Source organism: Akebia trifoliata, unplaced genomic scaffold (assembly GCF_017979445.1).
Source record: "Akebia trifoliata isolate Shusen 1 unplaced genomic scaffold, ASM1797944v1 Contig00244, whole genome shotgun sequence".
In the NCBI taxonomy this organism is placed as follows: Eukaryota; Viridiplantae; Streptophyta; class Magnoliopsida; order Ranunculales; family Lardizabalaceae; genus Akebia; species Akebia trifoliata.
Genome location: NW_028236895.1, coordinates 30,281 through 49,718, shown reverse-complemented (window position 1 = coordinate 49,718; position 19,438 = coordinate 30,281). Strand labels below are relative to the sequence as shown.

General features: G+C 34.3%; 1 protein-coding gene across 1 annotated transcript; it reads right to left on the bottom strand.

The window, feature by feature from the left end:
- Nucleotides 1–8,650: 8,650 nt before the first annotated feature.
- Nucleotides 8,651–18,503, bottom strand: LOC147381810 (glutamate receptor 2.7-like). Its single transcript, XM_086429947.1, has 5 exons — nt 18,139–18,503; nt 10,892–12,228; nt 10,496–10,811; nt 9,956–10,362; nt 8,651–9,507 (listed from the first exon to the last, which is right to left on the bottom strand). Exons 1-5 carry the CDS (start codon nt 18,425–18,427, stop codon nt 8,992–8,994), a joined length of 2,865 nt encoding a protein of 954 aa, XP_086286073.1. The 5' UTR covers nt 18,428–18,503; the 3' UTR covers nt 8,651–8,991.
- Between the last annotated feature and the right edge of the window lie 935 nt (nt 18,504–19,438).

Sequence of the window (19,438 nt, the reverse complement as noted above, 5' to 3'; positions counted from 1 at the left end):
TATTAAATGTATTATTTCTTCTATAGCAGTTTCAACATCTTATTATGTTTTATCCAACGTTTGGCTTTGCCTTGTCTTACCAGTTTGATCTAAATTGTAAGATAGCTAATATAATAGGCACTGTCAGTCCTCACAGTTAAATCTGATTTTGAATGGATATCAAGCAGCACATTGTAATATTTCTAATATGTTTTAATGTTTCTCATTTATTGGATTACTTTGAGTTATATGCTTTATCAACCTCTACTCAAACTCGTAGGGGTTCATGGTCTCTGTGATGAGACTATAATAGCAATTTGTTGTGCCTTGTAGAACTATGTTGCAATTAAATGCTCTTTTTGGATGTATGCTTGTCTACCAAAATTATCATTATGATACATAGTTTGATCACAGATCCATCACAAAATCTGCAATTGCAGAGTTTTTTATGTGTTTTTCTAGCCCAAAATCTGACCTGTATGGCTAGTTCTGTTTAGCCTAATTGACGGAATAAGGCTTACGAATTTTAGAAACTAATTTTTGACGGTCTAGGACCGTCGAAATTCTTGATGTTCCCAGATTTGACGGTTTGGAGTTGTCGAATTTCTCTTATCTTTCATTAATTTGACAATTTTGGCCTCTCGAAAAAATAAATTTGACAATGAAAAATTCAACCTCTTGGTCCGTTGAATTTTATAAAATTTGATGGCCTAAGGCCGTCAAATTTGTGATTTTTTCACATTGTGTAAAGAGAGTAAAGTAACGTCTTGTAAGTTCCTTGGTTGTAGCTATTACTGGTTATAGAAGGTATAGATCAAAAATGTTGTAATGTCCCAACTTTCCATGAATATGAACCTTCTAAATATAAGGATGCAGAATCTTCTAAATTGGAAAATTGATAAAATATGAAATTCCTAAAATGGAAATTTACAAGTATGTGTCTTTCCCAAAATAGAAAATTATGCAACCTCCTATTAGAAGGTTTCCAAATATGAATTTTCCAATAACCTGCAAATAATTTCTAAAAGGAGAATTGTATGAAAATGAATTCCCAAATTGGAAGGTTATGGATTTGTCAAAAATCACCAAATTGAAAATTTGCCAAAAACAAAGAATTCAAGTTATCACACTTACCAAATTGGAGATTGACACATATCATTGCATAAAATTTTCAAATTTGCAAGAAAAACCCACATTCACCCAATTCTCAACATAATCAAACGGGCATGCATTCATGATTTTCGATCCTTCCAAAACAACTATCATTCAACGACATGCATGTTTATCAAGTCAAGAAATACCCTAACCACATGGAATAGTATTAAAATAATGCGAGGATCTTGAACATCATCATAAGTTATACCAATCTAATTTGAGCACCATGATTGTGACATTTTAACATAAAAATTCTCTAATCCTATCAACATGCAAAAAAAAAGAAAAATAAATAACAACCTAAGGATATATAATAAATAAATATTCTCCTAACCTAATTGGTGTGCAAAAATAATAAAATAAAAATTACATTAAAAAAAAAACTCTCCTAATCCTATCAATACACAAAAATAGAACAAAAAAATAAAAGATGAAAATAAACAAGAGAGATACCTAAAAACGTTCTCCTAATCTTGTCGATATGTAAAAGCATAACTAGAGCATAGACAAGAATACATAAAAATTATCCTAATCCTATCGACATAAAAAAGAAAAACAAAAAAACTACATAATATAACATAAAAAAAATTCCCTCCTAATCCTACTGTTACAAAAATATAAAAATACATAAAAAAAACTACCGAATCCTATTCGATGTACAAGAATAAAGAAAAATCGCATAAACAACCTTTTCCTAATCCTATCAATACATAAAAAATGCGTCGTGAAAATAAAGAGAAAAGAAAGAGAATACCAAATAAAACAAATTGAAGCTAGACTTACCTATTGAATCGTGAAAGGCGAATTGACTCTCTCCTTCAGGTATGACCCAAAGGCCTGTGAGTACTCGTTGTTGTGGAGACGCGAGAGACAAGAGTACAGAGAAATGAAGGCGGAGAGAGGCTGTTGTGATATGTGCTGTAATGGTGGAGAGGCTCAATTAGACAGCAAAAAACGTGGTTGCAGCTATCTATTGTAGAGGCTTGGCTGAGAGAGAGGTGATGTAAAGATGTTATAAGAGAGAAAGATGAAAGTGTGCTGTGAGAGAGTACAAGTTTAATTGTTTAAAAAAACGTGGAGAAGAGGGGGAGCAGGTTTAATGGCTTAAAAAAAACATGGAAAAGAGGGAGTACAGGTTTAATGGTTGAAAAACGTGGGGAAGAGATCTGAGAGAAGAGATATCAAAGGAAAAGGAGAGACTAGAGAGAGAAGCCTGAGAGATTGAAAGAGAAGGGGACGTTTAGAAGGATGTGGGTTGTTGCAGACTGTGAGGTGAAGAAGATGAGTGTGAGGTGAGTTGTAGAACGGGATTTGCAGGTTCAGTGGGGGAGGGGAAGGGGCTGTTGCAGCAACTTCGTGGGAGAAGAAGATGGTCTGAGATGTCTGTAGAGAAGGAAGAAGCTTCAGCCGAAAGTAGCAGCAACAACGTGATTACTGTTGGAAGAGAGGACGTCCCAGTTCTATTGCTGTTAGAGAAGAGACCTAGAGAAGAGGGAGTTAAGAGAGAGGCGTGCCAGAGAGAATGTCCAGCCGGAGGACGTTAGAGAAGAAGATAACCCAGCCTCCTTGAAGGAGAGCATTGTCTCCCTTTAAATAGAAACGCTGTTTCTATTTAAGTTTATTTTGTTTCCTTCTTTTTTTTTTTTTTTTTTCCACACGTTTCTCACTTTCCTTATTTCTTTTGGGAGAATGCGAGTAGCGATCCCACGGTACTCGTACTACTATAATCTCGAGTTGTGATTGGTCGATTCTAACTTTAATTAAAAACTTTTGTTTGAAATTTTATTGGTTTAAATTTGATTTCAATTTTATTGGTTTAATCGGCCATTTAATTTATTAATTTTGTCGATAGATTTGAATTGGTTGATAGGAGTCTGATTTCAATTTTAATATGTTCATCGATTTTATTTTGATTTCGATTTGGATTTAATTTCTAATTTTAATCATTTGATTTTTAATTAGATTAGATTTTAATTGTTTAATTTTTAATTAGATTTTAAATTTTAATTGTTTAACTTTGAATTAGATTTTAATTGTTTAATTTTGAATTAGATTTTAAGTTTTAATTGTTTAGCTTTGAATTAGATTTTAATTGTTTAAGTTTGAATTACATTTTAAATTTTAATTGTTTAGCTTTGAATTAGATTTTAATTGTTTAATTTTGAATTAGATTTTAAATTTTTATTTTTTTTTAATTTAAATTAGATTTTAATTGTTTAATTTTGAATTTGAGTTGTTTAATTTTTAATTTTAATCTTATTTTAAGTTTAGATTGGATTTTTATCTGGATTTTAATTTTTATTATATTTTCCTAAGGATCTCTATGTTGGATTTGAATGTTGAAGGGCATTTCGATCATTTTTATGATTTTTCCTAAATTTCTCTGTTTTCGTTGGTTTGGGTTTCATTAGACTCGAAATCATGTTCTGAGTGTAATGGAGGTATTTTCGAAGTCTTTTGGAGATCTGAAATTTATGAGGGGTATTTTCGTCATTTTGTCAATTTTTGCAGATTTTTGTAGATTTTTACGAATTTTAGCGTGAAATTTCTTTCAGTCTCGACGTGATTATTTCTAAGTTTCAAAGCCATGTTTTTCTAACGTAGCGAGGTCTCTAGGTTATCGAACTGTGTAGCAAACCTAAACGTACATGCTTACTAAATCGGGTGTAAGGTGTAACGATCCTAAGCGTGCGTAAATTTCTATGTCGAGTCATAACGAGTAAGGGAGATAAAAAAAAAATTGGAAACATAAGGAATCAGGGACAATACTCACAAGCCTTCGAGTTCTTTGCGATCATCATTAGGAATTCACGGTAACCAGGTGACGAATTATTGAATTAGGCAAATGCAAAAATAGGGTGTCTACAAAATCCTTCCAAACTGATCCTAACCGATTTCAACATCAATTGAAAAATAATGATTATGTCTTTCAAAAATATTATCTTTATGTTATAATGTGGATTAATAGATGCTACAATCACAAAATCTAATTTTAAATCAATTATAAACACTTAAATCTTAAAAAATTATAGACATATATATTGTGGGCAATAGTCCCACATCACGTGAGTATCATGACCTTGGACTATATATAAATCTAGGGCAATCATCACCTCACAAGCCGGTATTGTGAGGATGAGTTAGGCCCATGGCCTTTTACTTGGTATCAGAGCGGGTACCTCAGGGATGTAGGAGACACTAAGGGGGAGTGTGACCAATAGTCCCATATCGCTTGGGTATCACGACCTTGGGCTATATATACACCTGGGGCAATCCTCACATTACAAGCTGGTTTTGTGAGGAAGAGTTGAGTCAAATTGACAATTAACAAGTCAACTCGAATGAGTCAAATAAAATATATTAAGGACATCGACAATGTCAGCCTGATTCGAATGAGTAATTTCCACATAGAAGCTTTAGATAGATGACTGATCATTTGACTTCTTTTTTTTTGTTTTTTGTTTTTTTTATTTATTTTTTGGGTAAGAAACATTGCTTCCAAATCCATCTGTATCATCCAATAATTCAAATAAATAAGTAGTAGTGATCTAATAATATAATAGATTGGAAATCATAGAAACCAATTAAACATATAATAAATGGAAATCTACAAATGCAGACTTATTAACACCATTGTTTACTAATCAGTGACAAAAAGGTCACTTTTGATAGTGTTGAAGTTCTTCAATTGATGAGATACTAATGAAACAATTGGAAGATTTACATATTCAACTTATTGTCAAAAGCCTTGATCTTTCTTAAAAATTATTCGCTTTCAATCTTAAGATTTTATGTATTCCCACCTTCAAATCTCAAAAACAAGAACGGATTTTCAACAAAATTTCTTTTGACAACAGATTTTAGTCAATTTTGACAAAATAAAAGTGTTAATTTTGTTGGAGTTTGAACCATTTAAGCATGGTTTTAAATCCTGGTATTTTTGTCTAATCTTGTCCCTGGATACCGAGTTGACTTGTATAAGTCGTTTTGTTTTGAACAAATCAAACCCTTTAATCAATTTAAAATTTAAAATAATTATTATTAGGTGGAGTAGATGCTCTCTCACAAAAAAATTTAATATACATATTAACTCATTAAAAATTAATAATTTTATATCAAAAATATAAAATAGGATTGACTCCACCGAATTTTTATCTTAACCGATAGTTTGAGTATGTTTTCCTACAATTTCCAATATAATTTAAAATATTGGACAAGTCATTTTGAATTAATCTTGGATGGTCAATGTGTTAACTATTCACATAGAGCATCTTGATCGGTTGCCTTCGAGACCAAGATGATTTGCTGAAATTACCTTGATCAATTTCTAACTACACACATAGACTATGGGTGTAGGCATCAAAATTTAAACGGGCCCTGCAGCCTTGTAAATTAACCAAAAAGCCCACCAAATCAAAATTGGGCCTACAAATCTAAATTGGGTATTCGTTAATCGGGACGGGTCTCATATGGTTTGGAGTTGGGTTCCGTAGATAAAACCCATAATTCAACAAATTCAAGTGATCCATATCTTAAATATTGGGTCTCAAACCAAGTAAATGAGTTTGACCCAATAATGATCCATAAAATCTTTAAAATTGGATTTGGACAAATTTAACCCTTTAAACAAATCAATTAAATCTCTTTAAGTTGGGTATAATTGGAAAGTTAAATTACCTTTAAGTCTATAAATACAAGAGCATTTCTTATTGAGAGGGGATCTGGATCACTTTTTCTCAGAAGACAAAAGCTTTCCCTCTAGAGAAGAAGAAGCTTTCAAGCACTCTTTCAGAGACAAAGTAAGGTTCTTTAGAGATCCGGACTCCGACTAAAGAAAAGATCAAGCATAAAGCCCTTCTCCGGAAGCCAAGAAAATATTCTCAATCGATAAAGCGCGAAGCTCTGAGAGAAGAAGATTTATAGAAACCTTTACAGAAGATTAATCACAAAGCAAAGACATCGTCAAAGCATTCTTCTCAACCAATAAAGCGTGAAGCTCGGAGAGAAGAAAAACTACATACGTCATCATCACTATTTTGTGTTTGACTGTTAATCAGAGGAAACATTGAGATTTGTATCTACTTTTCATCAAAAATCAATAAAATCATTTACGATCATATTTCATGAATCTCAAGGTAGATTCGTTGAAATTTATTATCGATAATAGATTGAAGACAATGGATTTTAGGGGCCAAGACTCGATCATTTTCTGTTGATCTCTCATGGAAGACCACAGTCTAAAGTATCTCAAAATTATAGATCTTCTTTCAAAAGTTTAAAAAATAAAAAAATAAATATGGCTTTTGTAACCTCAATTATGAATCAACTTTTGATACAATGGCTGAGATGGTTAAACAAAACAGATTTCTTAGAGATCAGCACTTGTCTTAGGGCATCCCTAGGGAACATGAACATTCTCCCATCACTGCAGTTGATTGATGTTTCCTTTAAAACTATTCTAATTAATGAAAATATACCACGTGGCACTTTTTATAATATATTGACCGAACCTAGGCATCAACGATGAGCCTTATTGGTGATTTCTGACTTTGAGGATTTATAAACAGGACCCACATTAGCTTTCCAAGTCAATAAAATAATATAAAATAAAAATCCAATTTAATTAAAGGATAAATCCCATTTGAGGAAATAGACCCAAAAAGGTCCTGGAGATACCCACTTCTCTCCTCTGGATCTTGTACTCCTGGGAGTTGATTAGCTACCCAACTACATGTTTTCATTCCATCGTGACTTATTCTTTGATTTTTTTTTTTTTTTGCCTTCATTTTTAAGAATACATCTTTGATAATCTATAAGAGAGACTCAATTCCGAAGCCAACTATCCCGAAGCCATAAATGGCATATTTGAACGTTCTCGCCTAAACTATATCCCTATTAAATTTTTGTTGGGTCAGGTTCTCCATACATGAACCCCTGGGCAGGGGACTCTGCTTCCTGCCTTCCTTACAACCCTTAGATCGTTGTGACCCCCCAAGTTGTGTATTTGATGAACAAAACCAACTAGGACACACAACAAAAAAGAGTCGCAATCCAGAACGGTGTCCCGTTCCTATAGTAACATACAGTGTCTACGTGGCATATTTTGGTTGGAATTTAAACACATAGGGATACATGCCATATAGAAAACGGCTTGTTTAGGAGCCCAGTGTGTTTTAAACACCAGCCAAAACTTGCCACGTAAATACCGTTCTGGATCCTGATTCAACGAAAAAAAAAAAAGGGCACAAACACCTTATCTGGGTTGTTTATGGTAGTTAGATATTGGCCATCTGGTGATACATCAGCAACATAATTCAACAGGTTTTTTAAGGCAGTTAGATATTCCCTTTTTGACATTTTATTTTTTCCTAGAATAACAAAAAATATTCAAAATACCCTCATTTCAACTTGTAACCAAAAAAGCATTGTGTTTTCTCTTCATAAAGTCATTCATCTTCAACCTCGTTAGAAAATTAATTTTAACTATCTAAAATCTTATCTTAATCCGTCTTTTGAGCATTGCCTTAATTCTTATTATATAACTTAGAATTTTCTATAAAAAATAACATCACTTTCTAGTTCAAAATAATCTCACAATTTCATATCCAAACCCTCACAATCCTCATAGAATCCACCATTAAAACATAAAAATAATACAAAATGAATCACTAAAAGAATTGAAGATAAATTTAATCATAAGACCCACTAGTAAACCAACAAATCATCATCGATTTACAGTCGATTATCTTCAAATCAGAATTTACAGTCGATCATACCTTAAAGAGTGAGAATACCTTAGCAGAACTCAGCTTTCAATCTAAGAGAAATCGAAACCCAAAGAGTTGAAATCCGATTTCTCCTAAGAGAGATCGAAATCCTTGAGAATTGAAATCCTATTGCATCTGAGAGAAAATCTGAAAGAGATCGACAGAACATAAACCCTAAGTCTAAGAATCTATGGAGGGAGAGAGTGCACGAACCCTAGGTCTGGTAAGCTGTGGAGAGAGAGAAAGTGTGTGTGTGCGCGCGTGCAAATCCTAGAGTGGGAGAGAACGAGAGACATAGAGTGTCATTCTTCTCTTTTGGACCGGGGAAGAAAGGGTTTTTTTAGAGTGGCTATTGGCACCCCAACTTTTACTGAATATTGTCCGTGATTCTATATAAACGACGGTTAAACGACAGCTAAAAACTATCGCAATTAACGACAGTTTTTAGCAGTCGTTTTTAGTGCAATTATGATGTCACGAAAAATGCAATATGACGTAGTGAACTTTTGCTAGTGCCAACCCAATCCATTTGTAAATCACCAAAGAATTAGTACACATCCTAGGTGTTGCTAGTAAAAGCTGATGTGGCAATAGAAGCTCTCTAATCACCGAGATAAGGAAGATTCTAGCCTCAAACACAATTTGAGACAAAACATCAAATTTAAGGCTGAGATGGGATGATATTCCTTGGGATTCACAAGACAAACAGATCCTACCCCAAGAAAAATCATTGTTTTCCTCAGATCTCAGTCGACCATCAAACGTGATGTAAGGATTCGAGGTTAGAAAAGTCCACGAGGATAAAACCTCGCCTTTGCAGAGAAGATATTATGCACAGATACTCCAGAAAACGTTACTCATAAGACCTATAGTTTCTGCCTTAGAGCACCGTCAAATTGAACAACTAGCAAGAAACCATTTCTAATTAAAGAGCTAGGATTAAACCCATGTGTTGTGAACCCCAATTCTCATAAATCAAAATGAAATAAACTCTCTCTCTCTCTCTCTCTCTCTCTATATATATATATATATATATATATACATATATTTAGATTATTAAACTCAACGGAAGGCATCATCTTTTAAGTGGTTAACATTTATGGGTTTGATCATAACTTGCCAATAGGTCTTCCAAGGGAGTGGATGTTCCTTCTGTCTGGTAGGGAAAGCTTGATGGACTCGCTGGAGCATTAATATTCGGTGAAGCTTCACCACTTGCAACCTCGATATTAGGTCCATTCCGAAGATCCGTTTTTCTGAAAGCATGTGAAGAGAGGTCTTTTTGATCGAATTGTCTTGCCATAACACAAATTTTTTGCCAAATTGATTTTTCAGGATCAATCTCTCTCCATATAGGCTTATGGTTGTAATAGAAAATAACCGAGTATATAAATAAGGCTAAAATTGAACAGACGAAAAAGATGAGAAAGAGACCCCAGAAACTGCGAAGAGAGAGACTATTTGAAGAGACTGTGTTGTTCGGGTCTGGGCAACTTGTATCTTGTCCAAACCACTTTTTCACAATTTGTTCCATTTCATCTCCCTCTGTTACATTTAAAACTGCCCTCGAAACATCAGGTACTAGAGGAGAACCCCTTGGGAACACCTGCAAAAAGTATAGAAATTTCAAGGAACAAAACTAAGATTTAAAAAACCATCCATATTTCAATATATATGGGAAATGCAAAACGATCAATTCAACTGTTAGATGCTATTAACCTAATTTGATTACATGTTCTTCGTAAAAATACCTAAAATGAAATTCTTTGTTTTCTATTTTTAAAAAGCATGGACTTCGGTTTCATTGCAACGACACTTCGACATATATCACAAAATGTCAATGCACAATGAAAATAAAGCCGATGAATTTTTTTACCAGCTAAAAGGAAAAAAGAAAACCTTTTTTAGGGATTTCTCCAAAAAATAAAAATAAAAATGGGACGTTGCTAACACCCAATGCTCGTATTGGCCAACATTAGCATCCCCTAACCCTTATATAAATTATATACTGGTGGTGGTGGTGGTGAAGTAGGTGGATGCAGGGAAAGACTTACAAAGCCGAGTCCATTGGTCTTATACGTAGATCCGACTATAGTATACTTAGCGCAATATTTTGCAACTAGGAGCTTAATAAAAGGGATCTCATCAAAAACAGCGGCAATGCCACCATTTTGACTCCCCATTGATAAAGCTTGCTCGAACTCTTCGGTAGACTTATAGGACTTGAGCTTGGGTTCATCAAACCCCATTTGTTTCAAGAGCCCAAACACAAATGAACCTTCTTGATACCCGACAAGTTCACGAGTCTTTATAAGTTGTTTGATATCAGTGATTGTCGGCTGAAGTTGTTGAACCGTCAACATTGATGTCAAGCTTGCTGTGTAACTGGATGTGAGTACAAGCACAACAAAAATCCATATGATCACCACAAACCTAGCCAAGTTGCTCACCACTTTCTCCCCTGCACTCATGAGAACAGTTACATTGAATTATCAAGAAAAATAAATATTGAGATATTGCTTTAGGTTTCTAGATATTGTTATCTCTATAGAAATTAATAATTTGTTAATATAAAGAGATGGAAGAAAAATTACTATGAGCGAAAACGATTGTCGAGAAGGAGAACCAAAACATCATGCCAAACTGATGAGTTGCTGGTCCTCTAAATTCATCATTTACCCGGTGTTCAAGTACCCAAATCACAAAACCGGTGAATATAAAGAAGGCAAAAACTGTTAACCAAAGATTTTTAGTTAAAGGCTTCAAGAAAATCCACGCATTATTTTTGTTCTCGTCATCTTTGACAGGCACGAGCATTGATACCCCCGTCTCGGTATATGGTAATGTAAAATCTACATACTGGGATCGGTTGGCTAGTATGGTTGTATCTCCAACGACGGCATCAAAATTCTGTTTAGCAATCAAAAGTATTCCTGTTTAAGCTGAAAGACTAAAAACAAGAAAACTACTTGAAAAATATTCAAACTGACCTTAAGATACACTTGATAGACCAGATCATCATATGTCCCAGCAGTTGTACCATCAGGTTTCTGGAAGGGAATGAACTCGTAAGAGACGGCATACGGTAATCTGTCCATGACAGCATTGAACACATCTATGCAGTATCCTGTGACCCTCGTTGAGTTAGTAGTATTGTCCCATTTCACTTTTAAAAATTCATGAAAACCCTGCTTTAGTGGGACTCCAATCCTCAATTTTTTCCCATTTGTGGGAATAACCCAACCCTTAGGCATAACTGTAGAATCACCAGGCCATATGATTGCTCCGAGATTGGCTTTAGAATTTGTGTACATACTTGTACTATTCGTGTTTATGCTCCGCAAAATTCCTGATGTTGGAGTCCAAAACCCGATCTCTCTCCCCCCATTACCAATCACATTAAGTATCTGAAAGGCGAACGTTTGTATTTCCCCATTGACAAGAACAAATTCCCCACTCAAGCCTTTAAATCTAGTCTTCAAAATCACTTGCAAAAGTTTGGGGCCTATCTGAGAAAGTCCTATTGTTGAAAGTTCACTCGAGTTGTTGATAACTTTTGGCTTCAACAAGTGAGAGTTTGCACACCCAACTTTCTCTGCTGCCATTGCTAATGCCCAAACTGTATCATAAGCCCATAACCCAAAAATGCTTAGTTTGGCTCTTGCGACATTAGGGTTCTCTTGGAGGAATTTCTTCTTCCATCGAACTCTAAAACTTTCAAGCTCTTTCGATCTCGGAACATAAGGCCTTACACCCAATGCTCCTTGCATTGAATCGATGACATAGGAATCCATGGAACTTAAAAGATTAGTTACTCCATCTGTGATAATCCATGAGTACCCATTTCTTATCATTCCTGCCTCTTTCGCCTTAAGGAAAAGACGTGAACCAAGAGACATCTTCATGTGTACAATGAAGACTCTAGTCTCCATTGTCATCAACTTGTAAAGCTCTTCAAGGATTTGATCATCCGTGGCTGAAAGAGGAATGGCACTCCTGTAAGGAACTTTGGTATCTATATTTTGGAAAGCATCGGTTAGATAAGGTACGATTCCATTTCCATAATCCGTGTCTTCATAGATGGGTACGACTTCCCTCCATCCAAAAGCTTGAACAATGGCAGCAATGGCTTTTACTTGAGCGGAATCATTTGGGGCTGTTCTAATGAAGTAAGGAGTTTGAGTGGAAGATTGAGAAGGAGTTGTTGCAGAGAAAGAAATAATGGGCACTTGAGTTTTGTTTCCAAGCTCAACAATGAAATTGGCCTGTGATGATGATAATGGTCCTATGATGGCTTGCACTTCCACATTTTTTAAAAGGTCTAGAGCTGTATTTGATGAGAATAAAAGTTATTAATGAAGGAAATAAATGTTCGAAACAAGCAATCAACAAGTATTTCACAGCTTATAACTAATTCACTAAATCTGATGTTCTTGTTAGAGAATTAATTTGAAATTTTCCACTAAATCTGTTTCCAATTCTTGCCCAAAATCTGATGCGATCTTTGAGACCTCCACTCCTTTTTTGGAAAGAGATTAAACTAGTCGAAGAGGTTTGAAAAAGAGTTGATTTAGGCATACCCCCTCTAATTTGGTGAATATTTGAGATACCTCTCTATTTTCAAACGGATGACATGACCCTTACTTTGGACTTTTGTTGTAGATTAATGCTAAATATCTCCATCTTCAATCTTTAACCAAAAATCCCTTGATTTTTCTCTCCATTGGTCATTTTCATGTTCTTTAACCTTTATGCTAAATTATTGAAACTTATCTTCAATTCCTTGTTTTCGACCTTGTCGCAATCCTTGTAAAAAATCCTTAAAATTTTACTTTTTCAAAAAATCTTATCTTGTCTTGAGATTTGTATACGGAAGTAGATAGAGTATTAAGGAAGGTTGAAGATAAAAGATCTGAGGGTCAAAGTCAGTATCGGAGAAATATTATGAAACGAAATTAAGATGCTGAACTTGTTTTCAAAATATTTAACTGATCCTTTTCCTAAGTAATTATGGAAAATTACTTAGTGCACCCTGTGGGAGGTACTTTTTTCTAAAGACCCCCTAAATTTCCACGTTCACTTGATGGTCCATTTATCCCCCTTCAATTGGTGAGATTGATGATACAAAATAATTGTGATGATGAACAATTTAAATCATTGAAATTGACCTTTGTTCCAATTTTCAAGATCAACTTTTACAATCGTCAAGATAAAAAGTTTGAAAATTGTCGGTCTCGGCATTTGAACTTGAATCATCGAAATCAAGATTCAATTTTTCAAGATCAACCTTGTTACAATAGTTGACGTGGACATTCAACCTGAATCATAAAGATAAGATGTAGACCAGCAATTTGAGTCGTGAATAAAAAAAACTCTAAGCTGACTAACATTTACAGGTGTTCCTTGTGGACAAAAACTCTAAGCTAACTGGCATGGTCAAATTCCTTCAAGTACTTTTTAGAGTTCTCCTGAGTATTGCATGGAGACTTGACAGAACATTTAGTAAACTTTTTCTTTCTTAATGGTCGATGGCTACTGGCAAACTCACCACTTTTTTATTTATTGTTGAGTTTATTACTTTTTATAACTATCGAACTCGACGCTTTTTATTAAGTGTCGAGTTCACAATTCTTATCCCCATTAGAAGTAGTTTACAAAGGTGAAGAATTGTGGACCGTCAATTTTTATTGTAAATTTATAAATCATTTTTTATGGTCAGATTGAGCTGATTTTTGTGAGAGTGATCTCTTCGACATATAAATCATCCTCAAAAAAAGTCAACCCAATCCCAAACTTTTAAGTTATTTAAGACAAATTTTGTCAACCAACATTGTCGACCTAAGATTATCATCCGAATGCCCTATATATATGGATCCCGTTAAGCACCAAACATTTTGGCCAACCATTTTTGTCTTACATGGGTTAGAAGTTTTATAACGGACTGATTTTTGGTGAGGATGATCTCTACTGTGAGGAGATCATCATCACAAAAAATCAGCTCATTAACTTCTAGCCTCATGTTTACAAGTTGAAAAATAGTGGACCATCCATTTTTTGTAAACCATTTTTGATGGGGTTAGAAGTTTTGGAATGGACTAATTTTTGATGATGATGATCTCCTCACTGAAGAGATCATCCTCACCAAAAATCAGCTAATTCCAAAACTTCTAACCCATGTTTTGAAAAATGTTTTGCCAAAATGTTTGGTGCCAAACATTTCCCTATATATATATATATATGGGTCCCTTTCAGCAACAAACATTTTGGCAAAACATTTTGGCAAAACATGGGTTAGAGGTTTTGGAATGGGCTGATTTTTGATGAGCATGATCTCTATGGTGAGGAGATCATCCTCATCAAAAATCAGCCCATTCCAAAACTTCTAACCCATGTTTACAAGTTGGGAAATCGTGGACCGTCCATTTTTTGTAAGCCATTTTTGATGGGTAAGAGGTTTTGGAATGGGCTGAGTTTTGGTGATGATGATCTCCTCACCGTAGAGATCATCCTCACCAAAAATCAGCCCATTCCAAAACCTCTAACCCATATTTTGAAAAATGTTTTGCCAAAATGTTTGTCAAAATGTTTGTTGCTGAACATTTCCCTATATATATATATATATATGGGTCCCATTCAGCAACAAACATTTTGGCAAAACATGGGTTAGAGGTTTTGGAATAGGCTAATTTTTGGTGAGGATGATCTCTACAGTGAGGAGATCATCCTCACCAAAAATCAGCCCATTCCAAACCTTCTAGCCCTAGTTTACAAGTTGAAAAATCGTGAACCGTCCATTTTTTGTAAACCATTTTTGATGGGGTTAGAAGTTTTGGAATGGACTGATTTTTGGTGATAATGATCTCCTCACCGTAGAGATCATCCTCACCAAAAATCAGCCCATTCCAAAACCTCTGACCCATGTTTTGAAAAATGTTTTGCCAAAATGTTTGACGGTCCACGATTTTTCAACTTGTAAACATGGGGCTAAACATTTTGGAATGGGCTGATTTTTGGGGAGGATGATCTTCTAATCATATAGATCATCCTCACCAAAAATCAGCCCATTCCAAAACTTCTAACCCATGTAGGACAAAAAACGTTTGTTAAAGTGTGTGGTAAAACTAAGGGTGCTAAACATTTCCCTATATATATATAGGGTCACGTTCAATGGCAAACTTTTTAGCAAATTTTTTGGCAAAACATTTTTCAAAACTTAAGTTAGAAGTTTTGGAATAGGCTGATTTTTGGTGAGGATGATCTCTACAGTGAGAAGATCATCATCACCAAAAATCAGCTCATTCCAAAACTTCTAACCCCATAAAAAACAGTTTACAAAAAATGGACGGTCCATGATTTTTCAACTTGTAAACATGGGGTTAGAAGTTTTGGAATGGGCTGATTTTTGGTGAGGATGATCTCCTCACCATAGAGATCATCCTCATAAAAAATCAGCCTATTCCAAAACTTCTAATTCATGTTTTGAAATATGTTTTGCCAAAAATTTTGCCATTGAACACTACCCAAATATATATATATGGATGGCGTTATTACGACCCCTATTATGACTCACATTGCGACACACCGTTTGCCTTATATGGGCAAAAATGTTTGGAATGGGCTGATTTTTTGTGAGGATGATCTCTGTGACTAGGGGATCATCCTGACAAAAAATCAGCCCATTCCAAAACTTGTAACCCCATCAAAATTGATGGACAAAAATTGGACGGTCTAAAATTTTTCAACTTGTAAACATGGGGCTAGAAGTTTGGTAAAGATGATCTCCTCACCATAGAGATCATCCTCACAAAAAATCAGCCCATTCCAAACATTTTTGCCCATATAAGACAAAATGGTGTGTCGCAATGTGAGTCGTAATAGGGGTATACGAAAACCCGACCCTATAGATATGTGTGTGTGTGTGTGTGTTAGTCACAAAAAATAACGTTAGAATTTTGAGAATCTTTAAGATGATGAATTTATCCAATGAACATACACAAACACTGAATTTGGTTAGACTTTCAAAGATCGAAATATGTTTTATGCTTTTAAACCTCTCCAGAAAATTCCCTTTATCAGTATTTCCCCTCATTAAATTTTATTGAAAGACATCTAACTCAAACAAATGAACAGACATGATTCTTCAGTCAAAATCTCCCAATCAAATGAGTTTCCGAATTATTCCCCAGATTAGAAATTCCAGTAAATCCAATTTTCACACTGTCTTATTCACAAAAATAACATCAGAGTTTTAAGAATCTGATATGAAGACATTTAGTCAATAAACATACACAGAAACATAGGAATTTTGAGAGAGAGAGAGAGAGGCGTAGCGATGGAGAGATATTTGTGAGAGAAAGAAAGATAAGTAGACAGAGACATGAGAGAATGAAAAAGACGTTGATGAGAAACAAGGAAATTTCCTTTATTTGATAAAAGACTTGTAAATAATTTTATAATTTTACAGGTTTATTTCTAAATAATAGAGTGATTTGAACGTGTATCTCAAGGGTCATTTGTGTGGCTGTTATTGATTCATCAGGTTAGCACCTAACCTTTAAAACGACAAATTCCGGTTGGGGCAAGAAGGTGACTATTTTAGTTAGACTAGTCTATCTCAAAAAACAAATGATGATGATTTAATTACCCTCATTTCTTAACAAAACCAAATGAAAAATACATCCTTTATCTTTAGAAGTGTGATAATCGGATTACCCACGTCCACACTCAATCGACTCCCTCTGATGTGACTTGTTAAAACAATAGATGTATATTCCTTGGGATACACAACTGCATTTTTTATGGGATGTGCAATTGTGTTTTCCGAGGAGTATAGATTGACGATTATCGTCCATGTCACGTCAAGGGAGTCGATTGAGTATATCACATGGAGTAGTCAGATTATCACGGCCCTTATCTTTACTATTAGAATGAGAGAAGGCGGAGTAGAAGTGTTTCGACACCAAAATTTGAGTGATCATAAATGCCTACTTTTATATTTAAATTTAATATAATCAAAGTCATTTTAGTGAAAAAAAAAAAAAAAGTGAAAATTGCATCCTGCATTTGTTTGATTTTCAAAATTATAAAAATATCTATTTTACAATTTGTTTTCCAAAAACTCTTTTATCAATATTTTAAATTACAAATAAACCTTTTTTATACATGTGCACTTGCACATGCCAAGTTCTAATAGTTTTTAAATAGAGTTATCCTTGAGTGACTGTGGAGGACATTGTGTTAGACACTACATTGACGTGAAGGTGTGCACAATGCCATGCATAGATGCTCTTTGCTCCTCTGTACTGAGGAAAAATATCTTTGGCTCCATTCACAACTCCACGTCAGCTTAGTGTCTAATGTAGTGTCCTGCACATTTTCCTTTAAAATAAAAGATAAGGGAGGAAACAACAATAAAAAATCAATGTTTTAAAACTAATCCAAGTCATCTTGAAAATCAGGATTCAATTCGACTTGAACAAGTAGGCCCCAAGACTAAATGGGATAACTCTTTGATTTGATTAAAAAAAAATAATTAGTCGAGCAATGTGACTCATATTAGACTAGTAGAATTTTTCAATGGCTTAAAAATTAGATATTTATCAGGCAGATTTAGCTGTTGCTTTTATTTGATTGAAAAAATGGAGGGTAACCGAGAATCGAATCAAATCGATAGCTATGGGGTGGTTTGGTTCGGTTTGAAACAAGTTGCGGTTTGGTTCCGAGTTACGAAAATGGAGAATCAATCGATTTAGTTCAGTTCTCAGATCAAGCTTGTATAGAAATGAACCAATCTGATAACCGAATCCCTATGCAATAAATATATATAATAATTATTAAGAATTATTTTAAGAGTTAGTACATAGATTAGTGAACTTTTATGGATAAACTAATGACTTTTTATAAATAGATTTGTGGTTTATTATATGAAATTTTATGTTTATTTTTTTATTAAAAAATATTATTTATAATTTATAAAATATTTGCAATCTGTGAAACCAAACCAACTTTAATTTAGTTTGGGTTGGTTTGGTTCCAATGGAATTTGGTTCAATTCTGGTTCTTATTTAGTAGAACCGATCTATATTGGTTCCGTTCCAATTTGACCTTAAACTGAACCGAATCAAACCAAGTTGCACCCCTAATAAAAATGCAACAACCCATAAGTCTGGCCGGTTAGTCTCACTTAAAGTTAAAATTAAAAGGTATTAAGAAAAAAAAAAAAAAAAGAGTAAATTACCTGCAGATGCAGCACCAAGGACATCTTTCTTTGAGTCCCTAGTGTGGAGAACCAATCTTGTTTTGTAGAAACTGTGAGTAGTGTAGAAGTCAGAAAGTGCCAAGGACATGCAGCTTAACCCTACCTTTCCCACTGAACTTTCCATATCAAGGACCACTCCAACATTAAACTCCAACCGAGGTGTGTGTTGATAAGCCATGACCGACATACTACTGAAGAAGATCTTCCAAGAGAGTAAGAAGAAGAAAAAGAAGAAGAGAGAAGAAAGAATTTGGTTCGAGTTCTTCATGTGGGCTGAGAAGAAAGAAATTCAGTTATGTTTGGTGAGAAGAGAAAAGGAGCCGCAAGAAGGATGGTTTTGTCATAATGCCTAAAATGCTCTTATATATACATCTATGGAGAGAGAGAGAGAGAGAGAGAGGACTCATATTTGACCTGGTAAAATATTGAATGAGAGAGAGAGAGAGAGAGAGAGAGAGAGAGAGAGAGAGAGAGAGAGATGGCTAATATTTGATCTGGTAAAATATTGAATGAGAGAGAGAGAGAGAGAGGAGATGGCTAATATTTGATCTGGTAAAATATTGAATGCAACGTGATGGACGCGTTTTAAAGGGTAATGCTGGGGTGACACGGATTCTCCCACCCTTTCGCTAAATGGGCTAGTTGATTCGGGCTGGGCCTGGCATTACTTTGGAGATTTTTTAGAATAAAAGCAGAAAAAATCTAATTATAAAATAAAATAATTGATAACATAAAAGAATTTTTTTATTTAACTTTCAAGTTAACTTAAACACCAATACATGAGTAAATCAAATAAACTAAGTAATCAATAAGAATTTGAATATATACATCATTTTTGGTAGGGGCGAGGAATTGCATCCCAATAAATTGAGTACATCCCAACTAGATTGAAACTAGCCAACTTATCAATCATTTGTATTTAGATCTCAACAATTTATAAAGAAAAAAATTTATAATTCGTTGTGCATTGCCACATCAGTGCAGAGTTAAGTACAATGTCGAAAGAAATTTGTTTAGAACAACTCTTTTTTTATTTTTTTATTTTTTATTTTTTATCGATTCCAAACATTTTTCATTATTACGAGAAGTTTCGGAATGGGATGATCTCTATGGTGAGGAGATCATCTTTACTAAAATTCAATTCATTCAGAAATCTTTTTCCCTTATATAGGACAAAACTTTGATTAGTGAACACTCTCTCACTATATATAGGAAAATGCTGGAATGACACAGTACTTATTGCAATTCTTACAAGTCTGATGTGAGATGTGCACATAAC

Excerpts from the sequence above, each read along its gene's own strand:
- LOC147381810 (XM_086429947.1), bottom strand. The coding sequence starts at position 18,427 with ATGAAGAACTCGAACCAAATTCTTTCTTCTCTCTTCTTCTTTTTCTTC. Across the intron at positions 10,812-10,891 it reads TCTATCAAGTGTATCTTAAG|AATTTTGATGCCGTCGTTGG; the intron begins GTCAGTTTGAAT and ends ATTGCTAAACAG. Across the intron at positions 9,508-9,955 it reads AGACCAATGGACTCGGCTTT|GTGTTCCCAAGGGGTTCTCC; the intron begins GTAAGTCTTTCC and ends TACTTTTTGCAG.